Source organism: Nannospalax galili, unplaced genomic scaffold, assembly GCF_000622305.1.
Source record: "Nannospalax galili isolate Female #2095 unplaced genomic scaffold, S.galili_v1.0 scaffold66, whole genome shotgun sequence".
NCBI lineage: Eukaryota > Metazoa > Chordata > Mammalia > Rodentia > Spalacidae > Nannospalax > Nannospalax galili.
Window position 1 is genome coordinate 1,477,751 of NW_008356058.1, and position 22,523 is coordinate 1,500,273.

General features: G+C 42.1%; 1 protein-coding gene across 3 annotated transcripts in view; it reads left to right on the forward strand.

Moving 5' to 3' along the window:
* Ntm (neurotrimin) overlaps positions 1-22,523 on the forward strand; it is a 1,074,128-nt gene that overhangs the window by 1,046,819 nt on the left and 4,786 nt on the right. Inside the window, exons 5-9 of one of the 3 annotated variants that reach the window (XM_008854166.2) lie at positions 5,615-5,749; positions 7,587-7,707; positions 12,113-12,264; positions 15,452-15,487; positions 20,742-20,774. In XM_008854166.2, coding sequence (XP_008852388.1) covers positions 5,615-5,749; positions 7,587-7,707; positions 12,113-12,264; positions 15,452-15,487; positions 20,742-20,774 — 477 coding nt within the window. The remainder of the gene's footprint in view (positions 1-5,614; positions 5,750-7,586; positions 7,708-12,112; positions 12,265-15,451; positions 15,488-20,741; positions 20,775-22,523) is intronic. The other 2 variants (XM_008854168.2, XM_008854170.2) reach the window with 2 other exon arrangements.

The following is a 22,523-nucleotide window of genomic DNA, read 5'->3' on the forward strand; positions in this document are numbered from 1 at the left end:
TTTTGAGACAGTATCACTCTGTAGCCCCAGCTGTCCTGGAACTCACTATGTAGACCAGGCTGGCCTTGAACTCACATAGATCCGCCTGCCTCTGCTTCCTGAGTGCTGGGATTAAAGGCGTGCGCCACCACCCCTGGCTGAATGATAGGTTTTAAGCATCTTTTTTTGGTGGATGGCCTTCATCCCAAATTAGATCATTTTCATGGACAAGTTAGAACTTGGAATGTGACTGTGAGTTACTTAGGCAGACATGTGATAAGAACAGCCTGTGAAGATGGGATCATCATATTTGTCCAAGATGAAAAGTAGCAGAGCTTACTTAAGAGTCACTGTAGTAGGACTGAAGAGATGGCTCAGTGGATAAAGTGCTTGAAATGTGCTAGTGAGGACAGAGTTCATATCTCCTGTACTCACATAAAAGCTAGAAAAGTGTCAGAGGCAGAGACAATGGACCCCAGAAGCAAGATGGATAGCTAGACTAACTAGAATCCACAAGCCCTGGATTCAGTGAGAGACCCTACGTCAATGTATAAGGGAGAGAGCGACTGAGGACGTCACCTATGTCAGCTTCTATTCTCCACATACATATGCACATGTTCACATGCACCTGCCTACACACCTACAAACACACATACACATACATATAACACACATATACACTCAAGAAATATTCTAAAGGAGAGTCATGGGGCTGGAGAGATGACTCAGTGGTTAGCAGCATGTATTGCTCTTGCAGAAGACTCGTTTGGTTTCCAGCACCACATAGGGTAATTCGCAAATGCCTATAACTTTAGCTTCACGGGATATGACACCCTCTTCTGGACTCATTGGCTACCACGAATGTGTGTGGGCGCTTGCGTGTGCGCAAACACACACATACACACACACACACACACACACACACACACACAAATAAATAACAATTTATCTTAAAAAAGAACAGTCCTGGTAGCATTAGGGGATAATAGCATTGATTATAGTGGCTGTTGGCTACAGAGAACTTATCTCAGCCTCTCACTATCCCCACAGCACCTGCCTCACGGCAGCACTGGAAGCATGTAACATTGTGAGTTGTGCAGAAGAAATGGCAGTGCAGAGAAGTGAGCTCACTCACTGTACCACGAAGCTAGAAGGCACAGAACTAGTTTGTGTGATTCCAAACTGCTGCTCTTTACAAAGATGATGTATTGGTTAATTTTTGTTGCTATCATAAAACACCATGACCAAGGCCAGTTACAGAAAAAAAGAATTTGGCTTATGATTCCTAAGGGATAAAGAGTCCATCATGACAGGGAGACCTGACAGGAGGCAGCTGGAGCAGAAAGCTGAGTGTTCACATTTTCAAGCAGGCACAGGAAACTGATCGAGTGATACTAGAAACGGGACAGGATTCTGAATTCTCAAATCCCATCCCCAGAGCCCTGCTTTAGGGGCAAGACTGCACCTCCTAGGGTTCCACGACCTTCCCAAAACAGCATCAGCTGAGCAAGTGTTCAAGTACTTGAGCCAATGGGGGACACCTCATTCAAACCTCTCAGATGTGTAGATGGGCTCCATTCCAGAAGTTTTTGATAGTAAGGCACCAGCATGTGTATTTGATCTTGAAGAAAACAGGAAGCCACTTACAGTTCCATGAAGAAGGCAGTATTTTAGGAAGATGAGTATCATTTTTACCCAAGGATGCATTTTCTTTTGAAGAGAAAGCCAACTTATAAATGAGAAGCTATTGACCACAAAGGGCTTCTTTCCATAGGGTTTTATCAAGTGGCTTTCTTCCTTCCCTCTTAAGAGGCCTGTACCAATTTTAAAAAAGTGTTCGGTTAAATTGTTTTTGTTTTTCCCCTCCAATATTCTAAGATCCTCACACTAGTGATAAAGCATTGATGAACTCATAGACAGAGCACAAATACTATTATAGGAAACTGTTCCTTGATTTTTTTTTAAACTCTAAAACTTTATTTCAGTTTTTGTTCAACTGTTATAAGCGGAACCAATAGGAGCATCATTCCTGGTGGCTCAGAGTTTAGCTTCCTGTGTGTCCAGTTCTCAGCTTTTTTTGGTTTTATCATTGGGAGCTCTAATAAAGAAAAATGTCTACTATGTGAAAGGTGAACGTAATAACAATGAAAAGTAAAATTTATAAAGCTCATTTTACATATGAACAACTTTTCACAGGTTTTGCCTAATTTAGTCACTAAATGTACACATTAAGCTCAATGAAGTTAGGTGTTTTCTCAATGATTCTACACTTTGTCTGAGGAGCCTACGATAGTAAAACAAAGTCTTATTTGTTTTCATATACCCGAGGATAGTAAATATCTGGATCAGTAGAGACCATGTGCCTCCTTCAAATCTTGTCATCCAATTCCTTCTTTATAGCTAACCCGGCAGGAACACAGGAAATTTCACCTGCATTCATACCACTTCTTCCCTGCTGAGAAAGTGCTGAATTCTTGATGTTGATGACCATAGCAGTTATAAACTTGAATTTTAGTTTATAACTTCAGTCCCCCAAAGGACTCTTCCTTTGGGATATCTGTAGAACAAGTTCATCCCAGCCTGGCCTCTGCAGATCTCAGTGTGTTCACATGGCGCATACATACACGGATGGTGGAATTAGAAGGTGCATAGGCTTGAGTTGGAGAGAACAAGTAGCCAAAATAGCCTGTGTCTTTTTGTTTCTCTGTCTTAGAGGTTTGCCACCTGGCCCCCAAAACCTAAAGTTTCATCAGTCATTGCTGTGACATCAGAGCTCAATCCAGAAACAGCTGTCCAGAGCTAATTTATTTCCTAATGCTGAGGCACTGTTAATTTATAAATTACACTGGTAATTCAAGCTATTATTAATTTCAGATGGTGTAGGGCAAGCCTAATTAAAATATGACACCATTTACCACACGTATGTACCACGGACTACCATTTAAAATTAATGGGAATATTAAGTGTGACACTGGTCTCTGAGATGCTTTGCACAGTAATTACAGCATTCTAGCGTGAAAAAAATCTGACAAATGTAAGCCTGGAGTTGATAGTAAATAAACAACATCCGCGAAAGAGGAATCATAATTTCTTTACTTGAACTTCTTAGTTCCTCTACCTTTCCTCAGAACAAGGCTGGTATTTTTGCCCTGAAGATGTGTATTACTATAAAGCAGTAATACTGCAACAATGAAAAGTTTCTTTCAGGTTGGTGCTGTGAGTCTGTATGAGTTCAGGTAGATAGTTCGCTTTCTGTGCTGGACTGTGGGTCCTGTTTTCTGCTTACGAGCGCGTCCTTGCTTCTTCTCGTGAATTAGATGGCTCTGTTATGCTTGTTACAGTAGATATTCGTCTTCATCTCTTCTCCACACATAATGAGGAGAGTTTCTGTAACTACGTGGTGCAGGTTCTATGTCATGAATACATGTGAGGAAGTGCTCTGGTTCAAAGCATGGCTGGATGGTGGCATGAACTTAGCATGCTCAGAGTTGCAGTACGTTGGACAGTAATGCCTCCATTGCAAGATGGTGGGGATCATTTTGGGTTTTTTTCTTTTTGTTGCTATTATTGTTGTTGCTGTTGCTATTGTTACCATTGTCATGGTAGGAACGATGACAACACTGGTATGTGCAGCTGCAGCTTACATGCCACATGTGTCTCTTCTTAGAGTTACCAGTTTTATGCTGTGGGTCCATAGAAACTTGGGGCATTTGGGAGGTGTTAGGAGTTAGATACAAGAGTCCCTTTTCAGAAACTGGAGAGATGGCTCAGCGGTTATGAGCACTGACTGCTCTTGCAAAGGACCCGAGTTTGATTCCCATAAGCCACATGACATAGCAGCTTAAAATTGCCCAACTCCAATTCCAGGGGATCCAACACCCTCTTCTGACCTCCACAGGCATTACACAGTATGGGTGCACTGTTTTACCCATGCAGGCAATACACTCATACACATAAAATAAAAATAATAAATATATATTTTAAATATTTTATTTATTATTTATGTGTATGAGTGTATTGCCTGCATGTATGTGAGTGCACCCATGTCGTGCAATGCCACAGAGGTCAGAAGAGGGCTTCAGATTCCCCTGGAACTGGAGTTAAAGATGGTTCGTAGCCACAGGTGATGGGAATTGAACCCAGGTCCTCTGCAAGAGCAGTCAGTGCTCGTAACTGCTGAGCCATCTCTCCAGCTCCATAAAATATATTTTTTGAAAAGTATCCACTTTCCATTTCTGAGGCCATCCATGTGAATGTAGCTTCATTCCAACCCCATCTGTGGTTCCTAGAAATTTATAGGATTAACTTCATCACCAAGTGGGTAGCATATGAGCTTTCAAATGCTTTCATGTGCTATATACATTTTATTTGTTGCTCTAAGTAACTCTGTGAGGTGTTAGGTCTATTATGTGTATTATACCTGGAAAAGTGTTTCTCAGTTTCTAAGGATAATCTTAATTTTAGTTTGTTGTCCCTCTTGGCTTAGGATATTTTCTTTCCAATTATCTCCATTAAACAGAAAAGGGAAGATAATCCCAGAATATAAAAAGCATTTTTGCTCCTTATTTTCTATTGACAAGGAAACTAAAGCTCAGGACAACTCTGAGAGAGAACTTGGAAACCTATTCCCTAGGCTTAAATGTCTTGGACTTAGCACATGTAGTAGCCTGTAATCCTGGCACATAGGAGATGGTGACAGGAGGATCAGGAGTTCACAGTCTAGACAACATAGTGAGTTTGAAGCCAGCTTGGAGTATATGAGACCATGTCTCAAGAACAAAGATTAAAACAAAGCCTCAGTCTTTGGATAATTGAATGCTCATGACCAGATACCATGTGTGGATTATAGTATAAGAATGGTCTGATAATTATTCATAAATTTTTGCTAAAGAAATCAAATCAAATCTCTGAATGATTAAATGATGGGGAAAGATTTGCACATCCTCTTACTCTTTACTTTCTGCTTAGCTTGTATACAGTTAGACATCACATATAGGGTCCCAAGGTTGGTCAGGTTTTATATGTAAGAGCTCCAGGAACTTGATGTTTAGAAAATTGAACTTTCCCTATCTGGCTGATTTTCTAATGTGAAGACAAAGACGCATTTACTATATGAGTGTTTCACTGATGATGTGGCTCCTGTGTGTGTGTGTGTGTGTGTGTGTGTGTGTGTGTGTGTGTGCACGCATGTTGGCTGCTTGTGCAGCATCTTCAGTTGACTCATGCCCAAACTTGCAGTCCACATCTCAGCATCCCAGGCTCACTGTAAATGATGCCTTAGAGGTCAGAAAGAGTTAAGGTGCCTGCTCCAATTCCAGAGCGGACCACGTGGTAAGATCCCAGCAGTGTAAATGTCAAAATTATTAATCACTTATGGAGAACCAGTTAATTCTCTGCACTCATGCTTAGTTTAGTAGGAGCACAAACATTGCAGTGGGACCACCGGGGAGCCAAGGAAAAGGGGGGGTATGAAAGGCATAAGAAAAATGGGGGAGGGAGAGTCTGCATAGCTGCTAAGAATTTGAACTTACAAGGGGGACAGTTCTCCAGATGTAACCAGTTCATACTTTGTTTTCCAGTATATGCTTTTGGCCTTTTTCTCCCATTTTACTATACTTCACTCTTTCCTCTGCAGCTGTTGGCTTCGTGAGTGAAGACGAGTACTTGGAAATTCAGGGCATCACACGGGAGCAGTCAGGGGACTATGAGTGCAGTGCCTCCAACGACGTGGCAGCACCAGTGGTACGGAGAGTGAAGGTCACCGTGAACTGTGAGTGGCCTTGCCAACCCCCACCCTACCAGTGAGTGAGGCCGGACTGCCATCGATACGGCAGCAGCGACAAGCTTGCCAGCAGAGTGACAGGAAAAAGACCCAGCATCATTTCTGCTGCTCTGTTTGCAAGAACAACAATTCTAAAGTCATGGGTTTTGATACTATGTTAGAGTTGTCAGATTTTTTTTAAAGCAGCTGAGAATAAATTTATATAATGTCCACCTGAAATGCATGGCCAGAAAAATCAATAAATGCCATTAAATGCATACTTTACCCAAAGTTTTCTCATAATTTACTCTCGTGATCCACTGACTGCCTTCCAAACCAGATATTTCCAGTAGGACAGAGAAAACTGTGCTGGAATATATGGAACAAATATTACAACTGTGAACACTGTGGCCATTGTATCTTCCAATAGAGGCGCCGATATATGTGGAATACAGAAATAATTTGAATGTAAGTAGACATAAGTACAGATTTTCAGAGGATATGTCTCAAAATTTGAACTTGACTAATGGATATAGAACCCAAAAAATGTAAAGGCCACTGGTATGGTTCCTTCATTCTCCTTTTAGCAACCTTTTAAATTCTCTCTGACACTGACCTACATGAATTATGTACCCATCATGCACGCTTTCCCCTCCGGGTCCCTTGTTATATGCATTAACTAGGTTTCCTGTGACTTTCTGAGATTTTCTCTTAGAACAAAACTCAAGAACTAGACCATCAGCATAGAACTCTTCCCCTGTCAACATGGGCAGGATAGGATATGTAAAGGATATTGTCTATCAATTTGAATCTAGGTAATATGCACTTTAAGTAGCAAAGCAGATCTAACAATGCTTTCACATTTTTTTGTAATTTTAACTCTATTTTTAAATGGACTTAAGATTCTTTACAGTTGATGACAATGAACTTAAAAAAAAAAAGAAAAAATGGGAGCAAATGAAAAATCTATTACAGAAATTAATAAGTTAGGAGGAAATCATCTGGGTTTATATCCACAATCTGTCTTTGCACTGCTAAAGCAAAGAAAAAAAAATTCTGCCCTAAGATGTGCATCACCTGTAAGATAAAAGCATGTTCTTTTCTTGGGAGACACTTTCTTTTCTTGGTGCCATTACCTAGGAAAAATGGTTTCCAGGGTCTGTGTAAATTGACACATTGTGATACAGTCAACATAGCACACACCATGCCCTTACATCAAGCAGAACAGTATGTTCAGCATGGCTGTTTGTATAATGCACATCCATGCAAACTGCTGGAATGCCACAGGTAACTGAGTGGAGGCTTCATATAGATGGAAACCATGCAAGGAGGTTTAGCTTGGCTTGACTTGGTTCAGATTCCATTTTAGAATGCCCACAGGAAAGACTTGTCTGTATATCTTTCAGGCAATTCTCTGTGGATATTATTACTTATAACTGAGATTATGATCGAATTGAATAGTTCAAATTTGTACACTTTGGCAAGAACCTGGTATGCAGAAACTCTGTAAAGCTGATTAAAGGTGGTGATCATCATCCCATGGAGTGTAAGGCTAAAAGGTTAGCATCATCTTAGGAAAAACTAAAAAACTCAAACAATCATTGTGCCTCAACTGCTAGCCATTCCACCTCAGTACAGAGAAAGGAGGCAGCACATGCTGAAAGATGAATCCTTTCTTTAGAACAGCATCAACAATGTTTGCATTCTCTAGAATAATCTGTACAGCAACTTGACAGGGTACACAAGGATAAGTAGGACAGAGAATAAGAAACAAAACCCATGAATGGGGCAGGCCTTTTCAGTTTAAGATGCATTCTTAAATGGCACAAACATCTTGTTTCTACAGATCCACCATACATTTCAGAAGCTAAGGGTACAGGTGTCCCCGTGGGGCAGAAGGGGACACTTCAGTGTGAAGCCTCAGCAGTTCCTTCTGCAGAATTCCAGTGGTTCAAGGACGACAAAAGGTAGATTTTCCCTCTCCTTACGAATTTCCTCTGCAGGTTCCTGACTGCTGATGGTTGCAACTGAATCCCTGCAAAATTCTTTCCAGACATCCTATAGGGGTATGATGAGTGAAAAAGCTTTTTCTTAACACTAAAAAAAGTTCAGCTAGGTTCTCAATGCTATCTTCAGAATTATCACTTGCCAACCAAAAGGATAATACAATTTAACCAAACAAAAATCACAAAAGTCACCAACAGCATTGTAAGGTTAGTGATTTTTTTTTTTTACAGACCATGAAAATAATGTGTTTGGGGGTCTAGAGAATTGACTTAGAGCTTAAGAGCACTGATTGCTCTTTCAAAGGACCTGGGTTCAATTCCCAGCACCTAACAACCATCTTAACTTCATTTCAGGGGATACGACACCCTCTTCTGACCTCCACAGGCACTGTATGACATGGCACTTACATGCAGGCAATACACTCATACACATAAAAATAAATAAATAAATAAAATATTGAGAATGTGTTCTACCTGAAGCTATTTTTAACACATTCCCAGGCTCATATGAAGTATAAGAAACCCTCTCCAGCCTCTGGGAGGGGCTCCCAAGTTAGCAGAACCCCACAGGTTTTCCCTTCCCTTCCTGAGGTTATCAGCAGTGCTGTGTGAGGGTCCCTGACCCACTTGTACCTTCCCTTTATGCCCAGCTTGTTCTTTCTCTGTAAGAATAAAGAGTCTGGACTGTCCCCTTCCTTCACATTGTTGTAGCCATCACAGAGACATTTGTTGTGAGTCACTGAAGATGATCATTTTGAGGAGTTATCAAATTGCATGTCAGCTCAGGGGTCAGCTGCTCAGTACAGCCAGGCAACATGGCAATTACTGCTATCAAAGAGCTATTTTAAGGTGGATGAACAACAAATAAATGTGTAAGCCCTGTCTGTGCTCAGAATATTTTCATAAAAGCAGAGGTGGTGGTGCTAGAGATGCTACAAAGTCTTGTGGCATTTGTGGGTGGAGAAGCAAAGAGTGAAAGAGGCTGAGAGGCTGAGGAGGGAAAACAAAGAAGAAAATTAGAGAAAGAGCAGTGAGAGAAATTCCATCAAAGCAGTATCATACTACATGGACTGCACTCACTGCATTGTGGTTTATGTTATTCAAGCAGCCAATAAGGCCTTTCAAGTTCTTCTAGTTTCTCAGTCAATAACTCAATTTTTTAGAAACAAGTTATTTCATCATAAGATCCAGTGAGGAGCAGTGTTTGGGAATTGTTAGGATACATCCTGGCAGCCTCCAGTAAAGTACAGTGTCATCTACCACCCACTTTATAGAACTGAGACAGAAAGAAGCAAGCAAACTCACAGAGAGACAAGAGATAGAACTGGCTGTTTCCTTCTCTCACAAACTCAGACATCCTTCTTTTCTACTACCCTTCTCATTTTTCTAAAGAGAAACAGAGGCGCAAAGGTCCAAGATCTAAAGTACACATACATACCCACAACCCCCCACACACACACATTCTCTCTCACTCACAAAGAACTGTTGAGCTCCAGCCTCAGTTCTTGAACACAACCTAGCTCTTTATGAAAATGAATCGGCTGTATCCTGTTATTCAAATCTCTGATGAGATAAAAGCAAGTAATATAACACAAAATCAAGCTATCAAAACACATGAATAAAATACAGCAAAATGGCCCATGTTCAAGCAAAGGAAGCGAGCTGTCCTCTTGCTTGGTCAGAGGAGGGGCTATCATCAATGTCATCATTTACCCCAGAGGAAAAGGAAGACATCAGCATCACTCCAGTACTGGCTGAGAGACCCTGGCTCAGGCAGATTTGTGACCTCCTTTAGATTCCTTTCCCAGCTTCTCCTCTGCTCCTACCCGTTGATTTTGTTCTCTGTCCATTTACCCATGTGCTCATGTCTTCATTTCCAGTGTCCTCCCATTGAATGTGTTTCTCTGTCTTCTCAGCTCTCAGCTTGACAAGAACATTTATTTCTACCACATGGTCCTTGCCACAACTTTTCTTGTCTGTGCCTCTGAGACTGCCAGGCAACTTTGGTCTCAGGTCTCAGGGAGAATATGACATCTGTCTCAGAAAATGACTCCTGAGGTCCATTCTGTTTCCACTGACATGAGAAGAATTCAGGAGCAAATGGGAGGAGTCTTTGTGGAGAAGACAGGCAGTTTTCTAGAAGTTTAAGTTACAAATCTTTGGGGACTTCATTCTAGTGCCATTTCACTGCCTGCTCCTATGTCTGCTGTCAGTCAAAGGGAGAAGAAATGGAATTCTATTCTCAGAAAACTTCACCCACCTAAGAGGAACAGTAGCCACTGAAATATCTACAGCTTCATTAAGAAACTGAAGGCTGATAGCAGTAGGGAATGTGTGAGTGCCTGAGAAGGGGGGATATGTGTCATCCCAGGAGTGTGAAGTGCTGCAAAGTGCTGCCGGCCACCCTGCACTGTGTTTAGCTAAAGATATTTCTTAGCTGTCAAGTAGGAATCTGCTTTGGGTAAGCCTCTTCCCACTATGGAACCAAAATCTAATTCACAGCTTCGTTCTGATGTGAAGACTTCCCTTCCCATTCCACAAACACTGTCAAACCAGCAAATGGGATCCATACCCATGACCAGCTCACAGAAGCCTCCTCACCGTATGGCAGCTTCCTGAGCCTCCCTTGGACAGCATCCCCCACTGGATCAGCTTCTATATAACAAGCTGGAGACAGAAATGTGGCTTCTGGTCCAGTAGAAGGGTGCCTCATGCCATTCCACAGTGCCAAGGAGCTTTTCAATGAGTACTATAGTGTAGACCAGTCTACTGCCCCTAGCTTTTGAGAAAGGAAGGTAGATACCCAGAGGAAACTATATAATACAAAGGAAGGAAAGTCCTTTGAATGGACCAACCGACCTCCCTGGTAGCTAACATTAGCTGAGACCCTGAGCCAAAATTTCCTCTCTCTTTCCTGCTCAAGAGTGTCATCCTGTAAAACCATAAAATGAACCTTTTGACATTGACAAATCAGCTGCTTTCTATGCCAAGAACATATAGTGACCCAGGAGCAGACAAGAGTCCTCTTGTCTGACTTCAGAGAAATGCCATATACTGAGTTACATTTCAAAATCAGCAAAGCATTTTCTCATTGTTCTCTTGCCTTGCTCTTCTGAATACTGTCTCTGTCCAGTTGAGGATTCTCACACTAGTTCTTTGCCCCAATGTGTGTCCTCTGCACCTGCTTCTTAGTGTACCCACCTGCCTTTTTACTCTGCGTAGGCCTTACACTAGTCAGGTCCTAAACAAACAATAGATGGTTTTCTCCATGTCCCCTGTGATCCTTCAGGATGAAGGCTTTTTTGTCCTGGATCGTCTTCTCTTTTCTATAGCACAGAATCAGCTTATGAGCAAGGAATACTAAGTGTTTAGGAAAAGTTAAAGACCAACTTATGCTTTTCCTGAGATATGACATCAACCTTTCCAAAGGAAGAGAACTGGTCTAAAGTTCCTATGTAGACCCCTGATTGTAACAGGAATTATTGCTGGCATCCTCCTAAATGACCCCAGTGAACTCTTCAGCCACTTCCTCCTTGACAACTCTACATGAAATATATGGTCCTATAATATAAGCATGTCTATCCTACTTCCTTAACCCCATGGCATTGCTTTAGAGACCATTTCAACCAATACCATCAACACAAGCCCTGTGGAATACTGACTTGCCATGATGGATTACTTAGGAAGATTGTCCCAGATTGATCTCTAAGATACTCTGGGCCAGATCACTCTTCTTAAGTTCTTCAGCATCTCATGATGTGAAAATGTTCTCTAGTTATTCTCCCCTCTTCACATCCCAAAAAACAGAAGTCTTATCTATAGAATGCCTTGAGCACTTAAGAAGGAATTGCATTGCCCAGGTGTTGAAAAACTGTTCTTTCAAACTATTCTGGTTGTTCCTGTTTAAGCTTGAGTTTTCATTGCCATCACCCATCACCATCAGAGTCTTCATTATCACCATCATTGGAACCAGACAAGTACATACTTCTGAGCACCTCCTGCATTAACAATACTGTTCTACGTGTCACACGGCTAGTACAAGCTGTTGTTCTGTGACTGACAGGGTTACAAAACAAAGGTAAAGGGATGTGCCTGCTTTTAGAGGACTTAAATCTGAGTATAAGGAGGTAGATAACCCAACTGGAGTGTCTTCAGACTCACATACCAAAACAGAGAAATACAAGGGCACGTGTCATCCTATGTGAACCTATGGTATCATTGAGTAGAATGAATATGGTCATGAAGGTGTGGTGGGGGGCAATGAAAATGTCATTAATTCTAGAATCTAATTCTTTCCCATGAGAGAAATTGACCATCTCCTTTCTTCCCCTCCCCCAACTCCCTTTTTGTCTCTTGTTTGTCTTAGACTGATTGAAGGAAAGAAGGGAGTCAAAGTGGAAAACAGACCTTTCCTCTCAAAACTCATCTTTTTCAATGTCTCTGAACATGACTACGGGAACTACACGTGTGTGGCCTCCAACAAGTTGGGCCACACTAATGCCAGCATCATGCTATTTGGTGAGACTCTGCCCTGAGCTGGGCACCCAGGAAGTGTCAAGTGGGGAAGGGTTGATGGAGGGATGAGAATATGGAAGAAGAGAAGCAAAAGTGAGCTAGGCAGGGCGAGTGAAAGAAGGGGAGGGGGGGAGAGAGAACTGACTCATGCAGATATGAAAAAAAATCAGAAATGGAAAAAGAAAAATGGAAAGGAATATTCATTTCATTCTAAAATGACAAACGTCCTGAAAATGGTAACTTTTCTTTTCCTTCAGTGATGTCTCCGAAACTGAATCAAGGATTATAATTGGACAAAGTAGTTAAGAACCCATAGAAGAGCATTTACAATTTCAATCCTTTGCTCACTGGGTTAATCTAACATGTTCCCTTCTCTGAAACTTTCTTCCAGCCACTGGAACATAAGAGAAACTGAATTACATTCATAAGAGCAGAATCATGGGCCTTGGAATTTTTAATAATATGCATTTCAGAGAGAAATAGATAAAGAAGACAGAATGGGATTTTCCAGATTTCCTATTTGTGCTGAGCTAGTGAAGACATTTGTCCATCCATATCATCATTTTGAAAAGTGTCATACAGTTATTCATGCATTCATTCCGGAATTCGTTATTGAAGGACTAACTGTATAAAGCAAATTATTCTGTCTTCATTTCAAACCTGGCACTGTATTGGTGGCAGAAGCAGGAAGCAAGATTCTCGGAGACACCTGGACTCCCATGCCCTGTGAGCAGTGTCTGTGCGGGAGTGAGTCCCTGTACCTGTCTGTCCTCAGGAAGGATTCCAGATGTCTAGCAATGGCTTTAAAGTCTTAATGAATGCAGATAGTCCCTACAGGCTAAGCCATTGATTTCTGACTGGCTCTTGAGCACGTTTCTCCATACCCCACCAAGTTCAGGGATTATAGAATTTTCTAATCAGTTTCTCCAACTCTGTGTTGTAGAAACAAATCTGAGAGACGGCTCAGCAGTTAACAGCACTGGTTGCTCTTACAGAGGATCCGAGAGCATCCACAGGGAGGCTAATAACCATCCTGTAATTCCAGTTCCAGGGAATCTGGCACCCTCTTCTGACCTTTCTGGGCATTGAACAACACAACCTGGGTGCACTTACATACATACAGGCAATACTCATAAAATAAAAATAATAAATAAAACTTAAAAAATATACCCAAATGTGGTAGAGACAGAATGCAAAACCACAAACATAAATTATGGTTTTTCTGAAAATTCCTAAGCAATACCATACTCTCAAGGGCTCCACCCTCCCCTCTGCCCTACCATGTGTCCTTGGTGCCAGTGTAATGTTCCATGCTGCCATCTATACTTCTACATCACATCCTCTCAGCTTCTTGATCAGCATGTGAAACATAGCCCAGCTTTATCTGAGAGATCTGGGAAAGGAAAGGCCATCCTTGATCCCAGAGCAAACAACTCAGAAGGGGGCAGGCTGTGATTAGAGTGATTGATCTGCCTGGCATCTCTCACAACACAGAGATAATTTTAAGTGCCCCTCTCATTTGTCAGGCCATTTGGGATGTCGGCAGGTACCTGTCAGCATGCACAGAGGGCCAGGATTAGAAAGAAGCAATCCCATCCTCACTTGCCTACATATCCAAGACTTGTCCACACTCTTTCCCTCAGTGCCTTCTCACATCCTGCTCTGTGGCCACAGCCCTGCTCATACTTGTAAATAGTCTTCCTCCTCCTTCCAGCTCCTCTCTGTTCTGATTTGGAGGTATGAAATGGCTTTGCCACTGTCATAATTGCTGCTGTCTAACTCTCCAGCCCTCTTCCCTTAAGCTATCTCAGGATGAGGACAGGAAGAAGCAGAAGACTCTTAAAAGTAAAATAACTGGCATTTGTGACAAGAAAATCAATGATGCCTGGGTCATAAGTATGCTCTTGTCAGTAGACCTGTGTGTGGCAATTATAACTTTGTCTCCCCTTCCCCTCCCACCACTAGTCAGATAGCACTCACCCTGCCCCTCCTTTGGGACATCCTCTTCATTGACAGCATTATGGAGTCTAGGGTTCTCTAAAGCAACCATTATAAAGAACCTTTGAAAATGAATTAAAAACTGGGCTAACCAAAGATGAATGGAATACACTGGGGATATTCTTTAATGAAGGAGTTCTCAGAACCATATCATGGGAATCTCTAGGAGAGAGCTGCAAACCTGTATCAGCTTCAAATTAGTCAAACAGAAACGAATTTCATTTGTTAGTGTTATTAGAGAGACTATTCCTGAGGAGCCCATCACAGAAATGCTACATGGGTACCATCATTCCATAAAACTAGTAAAACTTCGCTAATGTTTAAGGAGAGCATTTTCAACCCCTCAGCTCAAGCTGGACTTCGACCAGGCATTGTTGTGGTTCCTAGCTCATTAGTGAGGCTCATTATCAATGAGGTTCTTTGACAAATACCAATTTATTAGGGCATGGTCCATGTCATTTTCACTAAATTCCATCAAATAGTCTACCACAGATTGGACAGCAGCATTTACTTTTTGTGAATATACAACATCGGTAATGCAGTTCATTCTCCAGGACCACTGCAGAAAGCAGTGTATTATTGTCATTTTTGTCATCAACTTACACATAAACCACGTCGTACTGAAAAGTGAGGAATTTTGGTATAAGGATTCCAATGGTGATTATATCTCAGGAGACTTAAGTCCAAAGTGAGTAGGTAGATCTTCCCATTACGAACCAATAAGGCTCTGAGCACCTGATCTCTGGGCCTACAGAGCTGGCAGTGGATTTCTGAATCACAGTGGTTTCAGGGGGTTCTTATTCTGATCATGGTACCATGGGATCAGAAATTCCTGCACATAGCCTCCAATGGTATGATAACGGGATAAGGATGTGGAAGGGAACTCTCACCTGGGAAGAGGCTTTGCATAAGCTAAGTGTGAATCCATCTGCACTGGGAAATACATGCAGTGACTCACCACCTTATTTCTCCATCATCCCATCCAGGAGAGGAATCAAAGGCCTTTCAATGTTTCTTTTGCTGTACCTTGTCCTTTTGCTTTGGTTTTTGTGTCTTGTGTTATTTATCCATTCCCCAAGAAATGCTTGTGAAATGCAGTATACAAACTATATATGAAACATATATAGATACTGTATATAATCTATGTGTTTGTTTTCATTTTTCTCTCCTGTATGGCCCCCACCCGATTTAGAACTAAATGAGCCTACAAGCTCAACTTTGTTGCAAGGTCAGTATCTCCCTTGCCTTATGTTTGCTCTCCCCTCTCCTCAATCCCAGAGCCCTCATCCTCTCCCTTTCCCTGCTGTGGATTTCCTGACATTCTTAGCAGTAAAGTTGCTTAAAACTGTGGAAGTGGAAGGCTATTAAAGGAGGTTCTTGGGACCTGGTGAAATTCCATGGTAGATTTTATTCTGATCATCTCTTTCCCATACCACCTAGGAGGGCTAAGAGTGGGAAGGCAAATAAAACATCATTAAAATATCAAATACAGAAACCAGCATAAGGATAAGATTTGAAAGAATAAATCTGAACTGATAGGAAGACAGTACAACCACTAACCTCAGTGATAGCCAATGGCAGGTTATCACTTTTCGTAAGAAGTGCTCTACTCAGTGCCCCTCAGCAACAGACTCAAACACATGTTCGTGGAGGCTCAAATGATCCATGAAACAAGCCACCATCATCTGGTCCACAAGGTTCTCCAAAAAAGGCCTATGCAGGAAGTAATGATCTCGGGCAGGGTACCAAAGAACCATCTCACAGCTGACCTTTAAGAGGTCTCAGTTCTTAAATAAATCACAAAATCTTATTTGGACTCAATATCTTCTTTTATAAAGTATAATCTACCCTATTGAGTTCCAAGTCCATCTATAAATACATTTTAAAAGGCTTTGAAGCCAGTTGGGCACATTTTAAATTTCCAGATAATGGCTGAAAGACAAAGACTTCCTCCTCTGTAAGGGACACATTCCATCCACTACTACCTCCTTTTTTTTTCTCGATCTCTTCTCACCAGGCTTTTGGCCTCCTCTTCCACTCTGAGCTCCTGCACATGTATGACTTCTATAGCTCCTACCATGCTGTGGACACTCTGTGTCCCTTCCCATTTCCCTCAGGTCCACCAGCCAGTGTGAGTGACATGTTACAAGTACAACAAAGTTTTGCCACATGTCATTGTCCTCCTCTAGGGGACAATTCTGATTTTGTATGTTTGTTGTTTGCTTGTCTATCTGTTTTGCCTAGCTGGAGATTGAACCCACGATATATTACAGGCTATGCAAGTGATTTACCACTGAGCTACATACCCAGTCTTTAACACCAGTTTTGACCCAACTGAGCCCACTGGGAAGAAATCTGAAAAGTTAATGAGAGAAGTGACTTTCCTTCCCCACAACCTAATCTTCTGACCTCCTTCTTCCCACCCCTTCCCCTATACCCATCCTATTCATCCATTTACATTCTGACTGTGTGGACACAGCATTAGAACAGCATTAGATCTGGGAGGCAGAGTAAAAGATAGAAAGAAATAAAGTACAGAGGAGCTATGTGACAGATGAGGAAAAATGTTTTTATCATGAAAAGAGGCAGGGCTGCATTATTCACCTTAGTGATGCATAGCACCATGGTGATGAACCAGGAACAGAAAAATGAAATAAAGAAATAAGAAGGAGGAGAGTTAGTGAACATATTCAGACTCAGCTTGTGATGTAACTTCTGCTTTTGAATCCCCAATGAGGCACCTTCACAGATCTAAAATAAAGAGGATTAGAAAAGCATTAACGTCAATGGTAGAAGGAATAGGTGTTACCATGATGCTTTCAGAAGTTATTAAACTAATTCTGACTCCTAGAACTTCATTCTTAAAGGAAATAGGAGCGTTTGACAGTCAGGTAATTATTCCTAACAAGAAATGCTTAATTGGAGTTATAGTCAAACAATGGAGAACCATCTCCTCACAAAAATGCCATGCGTGTGACAAACAAGAACAGGTCTCTATTCCTGCTGACTGAGCAAAAGACTAGGAGCAGGAGAAAATATTGTCAGGGTCCAATTGCTGAGCAGAGCTGTGATGTCTCACGAACCTCTTTTCAATCTGTGTTAAAGTATCTCTATGCCCACGTGCCCACTTCATACTCCTACTCCTAGTCTCTGCTTATCCCCTAATTTTAACATCCTTATCATTGGGTGAAAGGCAAGGCAGAAGTCATAGACTATAGATATCTGGAATATTCTGACAGATTCATGAGGCCTTCAGGATAGCCACTGGACTCTATTGTGCAACTAGGAGTATTTTAGAAGAAGCAGACATTGCCCTTGAACACATTCACTTATTTCAACTGTGTTCCTTTTCCCTTGCCTTGGCTAGTGTCCAATAGACCAGAAGAGTTACCTGTTTTCTCAGAGAGTACCTCCAAGTGATGTTCATCTTATCAGAGGAACACCAAAAAGATTTATAGAAATGTATGGGTCTCTACTGACAATGAGCACTTGGCTTTAAGAGAAGTTCAAAGCTACTTTGCTGCCTAATAACTGGATGGACTAGAAGGTTTTTGATAAGAGAATTTCATTCCTCCTCAGCACTTTTCGCCTCTCTTGACATATTTCTCTGCTTCCCTTTTGCAAACACAACAGATTACATGTCACCTTCGAGTATTAATATTTGGTGGTGGAGGATTCTCACAGTGATACATAAGGACTCCAGGCTGTGCCATCATCCCTCACAGAGTGTCTACACAGGCAGAAGTGTGGGGCCTACACTGCAAGCTCAGCAGCTCCTTTTCTATCCACTGGCCCTCTCCTCTGTTTTTGATCTTCTCAGATTTGATGGTATCATAGGGCTAAGTAAAGTTGACTGATTAATGCTTGTGAAGCTCATAGCAGCCATTAAAGCAGTGTAAAGAATGGGCAATCTGAGTACACTCTGAGTATCAGAAAGAAGCAAATGAGACAGAAAAGATCATCAGTTCTTCCCGTAGAGAATTCAAGATAGTTAATTAAGCCAGCCTACCAAGGAATTAAACAGTTAGCATTTCTATGACGTGTATGTGGAAAAACAACAACAATAATAATCTCTTACCTTCTTTCTGGAATTGTTGAATGAACATTTATTCTCAACAAGCCCTTCTCTGTCTGTGAGAATGAGAGACCAATCGTGAGTACTTAGATTCAGTTATGAGTATTTGCTTTGCTGGCTGAATAAACCCTTCTGGATTAAGCAGAGACATTGAATATTGCCTGACCAGGAGACTAAAAGTTTAAGTAAAGGGGCTCTTTTTCCTTTTAGTTTTTGTTTCCATTTTCACATATTTTTCTCTTCTTCCCATTCCCTTCCCTGTCTCCATTCCTTCCTACCTTCTTTCTTCTATCTTCCTGCTTCCCTCTCTACCTTCTTTTTTCTTTCTCTCCTCCCACACCCTGCCTGGCTTTGTATTAATACATCACTAGCAAAGAGGTCAGGGAAATCTTAATCAAGGCCTTGTTGAAGAAAAAGTTTGAATTTCTAGGGATTATTTCTTTTCTTGATAGCCAAGATGCCACTCAAAGACAGATCATATGGTTACTATTGACTTTAGAACTTTCACAAGATTCCCTGTACAGATACAAGTATAGCAAGTCACCATGACAGAAGTGATGGTGTTGAAATTCTTACATCTCCTCTTAATTCTAGAACAAAGGCAATTTTAATGGCCTACTGCCTATATAAAGAACACCACACCTGCATTCCCCCCCCCCATGTGCTGCTCAGCAAGGGTGGCAAACCTGATCTTTAACGGGAAAGGCTGAAATATTGCAGTGCAGAAAAGACCCAAAACACTGGGTTCTAGATAAGACCAGGGACAGGTGTCAAATTGTTCTCTACTTTTGTGGATGCTAAAGAGTTGGCCTTCTTTCACATAGTGTGTGCTAGGAGTTCAGGGGTAAGTGCGAGTGGGGACAATTAAGCTGAAGTTGTTTCCAGATATTTGCTTTAGCACCTAAAGCAGGAATGTGTGCCTTCAGCTTCCTCCTCTTTCTGATTGTCCCCCATGACATGGAAGCTTACTTCTGTCCTTCCTGTAGCCCAGTCTGAACTAGCACACCCATCACTCTGTGGATGATCCTCTCCCCCTCCCCCACACAAGATATCTCACATTTGCTTTGTTTGTTTGTGGTTTGGAGACCAAAAAGTTGTATGTCTTCGTTATCCCTCAAATTCTCCCCAAGTTGTCCTTTCTTCAGGGCTCCTTCCTTCTTGGCACAACCGGCCCCTCCTTAGCTGGGCTGTTTCAATAGCCCAGTGAACACTCCAAGGGACTGTCCTTGCCAACTGCACAGAGCATATGGGACCATCACACCTGGCTTTCCTCTCCCATCCTGGCTTTATATCAGCATTTCCTTCAATGACAACGCATTTGATCACCTTTCACATCTTTGTATCTTCAACAGGACATTGTGGGGCTGCTAACATCCACTTACATCAGGAACTTCTCATAGGTTTGGTGCCTTTAAAGAACAGCTTGAGAGCTTGAAGCATAGCTATGTATGTATCTGACTGCAAGCAAGCACTGTAGTTGCATTTAGGATGCACTGCATCTAAGACTGTTTTCTTTCTAATTGTGAGGACTTATGCACAGAGACAATAGACTTTTCAATGTACAACACTCTCATGTCATTTCATACCCTCCCTGTATCCAGGTGAGCAACTATGCAGGCCCTTAGCTAAAGAGGGGTTTAAAAGATGAATGATCATTATAAATCAAGCCAGACAAGCCTTCTGCTATCCACAGAAAAGTTGCAGACGCTTTCTGTGTGTTTCTCTAAGAGCTTGCTACGGGGAAATGGGAGTCTTTCACAATCCAGTCTACAGAGTAGCCATAATTTTTATAGGGGCTCCCAGCAAATGTCACTGTCTCAGGTGGCCCCAGAGAGAAGAAGCCCAAGAGGCCATCTTGAAGTCAAATATATCAAAGGTCGAGGCTCCTCCACCATCTAAGAGCTCACTCAACAGTGTTTCCGAATTTAAGTCCAACTTTCACATTTCATACGTAGCACAGCTACCTGCGCTCATATTGCTGTAGTATAAATTTTTCTGTGTCAGCCAACTTTATTCCTAAGGCCGAAAGAATTCATCAAATTAGAAGATAATCTAAAGAAAGAAAGAATGTTGCTCTACAAAGAGATTTTGACACGACAGCTTAGACTGCAAAGGTATAGAGCATCTCCTGCTAAGATTAGGTGGAGGATTAGGAGCTGCTTCCATCTGTGGTCCGCTCTAACAGTCATTCGTACACTTCCTTGGCCTCCAGTTCACTTCCAGCTAGAAAACTGAAGGGGGATTGTGAGTGCTGGGCAATGGTTAGTACAGCAAGACTCAGGTCTAAGAGGCCGGGGGAATCTCTTCAACGCAGAGCATCACCTTGTTCCTAAGACCATCTGAGGGCAAATTGAGCACCTCTAGCTGCTTTCTGCCTTAACAGTGGCTTATTTTTAATTTTTTTTAGAAGTGAAAACTACAGCCCTGACCCCTTGGAAAGGTTGGTATGTTTACTTCTCAGGCAGCTGATGCCTTGGTGGTAATGGGGTATGTAGATCTCTTCACCTTCTGCCTACATGCCATCTTTTCTAAGCTTACCTCTGGAAGCAATCTAGAAGGACCCCTCCCTGACCTTGAGTGGCTGGGCATCAGTTTAGATTAACCCCATCCCCAATGATGTCACATCCTCCTTGAGTCGCTCCACTTGCACGAGTTTAACTGGTCTTTGCAGTGGCACTAATGGACCTGTACCGGGAAGAGTCCAGTTCTGGGCTCCTGCCACAGGCTTGTCTTTCCTTGCTGATGGAGCTCTAATGCAACAGTCTTCTCAGACCTTGGCCTTGCATGCTGCCTTTTGCTTATTCCCTGTTCTCCTTCTCTAACTTGGAGCTGGAAGGGAAGTGGGGAAGGGGGAGGGGGGCCTGGGAGGAAATGGGGGGTTCTTGGGTGAGTCATTTGGCCAGGAATAAAATGTGTCTTATTTGAGGCTTTCAATCCTGCCAGATGTTTCAGATGGATAATTGACACTCATCACAGTTCTCTGGGACCCTAACTGTCCTAGTAATTAGTCTCTTTAGGCCTCTGCTGCTCTCTAATGAGATAGTGTCAATAAAGGCATCCAATGTGGGTGGAGGCGTGGCTGGATGGAGAACAGATGCCTCATCTGTGTGACCATGTCACCAGGCAGATGGGCTGAGCTGTCACTTCCCTAGCACCCCCTGGATTAGGGCCTTGCTCTCAGCAGGGTGTGAGTCAAGTTTGTCTGGATCAAGGATCCTTACCCCACAGCATTCTTCTCTGTGCTCAGGGTTGGGCAGGCCAGTCTTCAGCAGTGTCCAGCTGGGTCTCCAAATTCTTGCCCTTCTCTGAATGTACATGATCTGAGCTAGTGGGAAGCAAACTGCATTTGGAAACTGAAGTTAAGGAACCAGGAAAGGTTCATAAGCTCTGAAAGTTAGTTTCCACAAATTCCAAAATTCCAAATTCCACAAATTCCCCCTGCCCTTTCTGATTGCCGGTACTGTACCTGAATTCCTAGCCCAAGTGGTTTTGCTTCTGGGTAGACAGTTCTAGAATCTTCAGTCACTTTATTGGACAGAGTTAGAAAGGGAGTGGAAGGGTACCTGTAAGAGAAATTGAGGCAAAGCAGAAAACATGATAGGGAAAGTATTGTTTCTTATATGACTTTTCTTTCTTTCTTTCTTTTTTTCTACTTCTTCCAAGTATTGTTTAAAAGAAAGAAAAACAGAACAAAGTAGATGTGGACATGTCAGCATCAGTCAGGGCTGTTTACTTTTTTCAGCAAACACTGAATACTTGCCACGACCAGTGACCAGTAAGACACACACCCTGCCCTTAGGAAGCCCATAGCAAGCCAGATGCGGTGGCACACAACTGTAATCTCAGTACTTGGGAGGTTGATACAGGAGGATCAAAAGTTCAAGGTCAGCCTGAGCCTACATAGGGAGATCCTGTTTCAAAGAAACAAGAAACAAATGAACAAGAAGAGGAGGAGGAAAAGGAGAAGGAGAAGGAAGAGCAGGAGGAGAAAGAGGAAGAAAAGAGGAGGAGCAAGAAGAGGAGGAGGGAAGGGAGGAGGAAGAGGAGGAGGAGGAGGAGCTCGTAGCTCATAGGAGAAACTGCATGACAGGCAAATAAAAATTGAATTCAGGGTGATATTTAATAGCAGTATGCATATGGTACTGAAAAAAAAAAATCAAGGAAAGCTGATAGAAGTGACTGGAGGCCA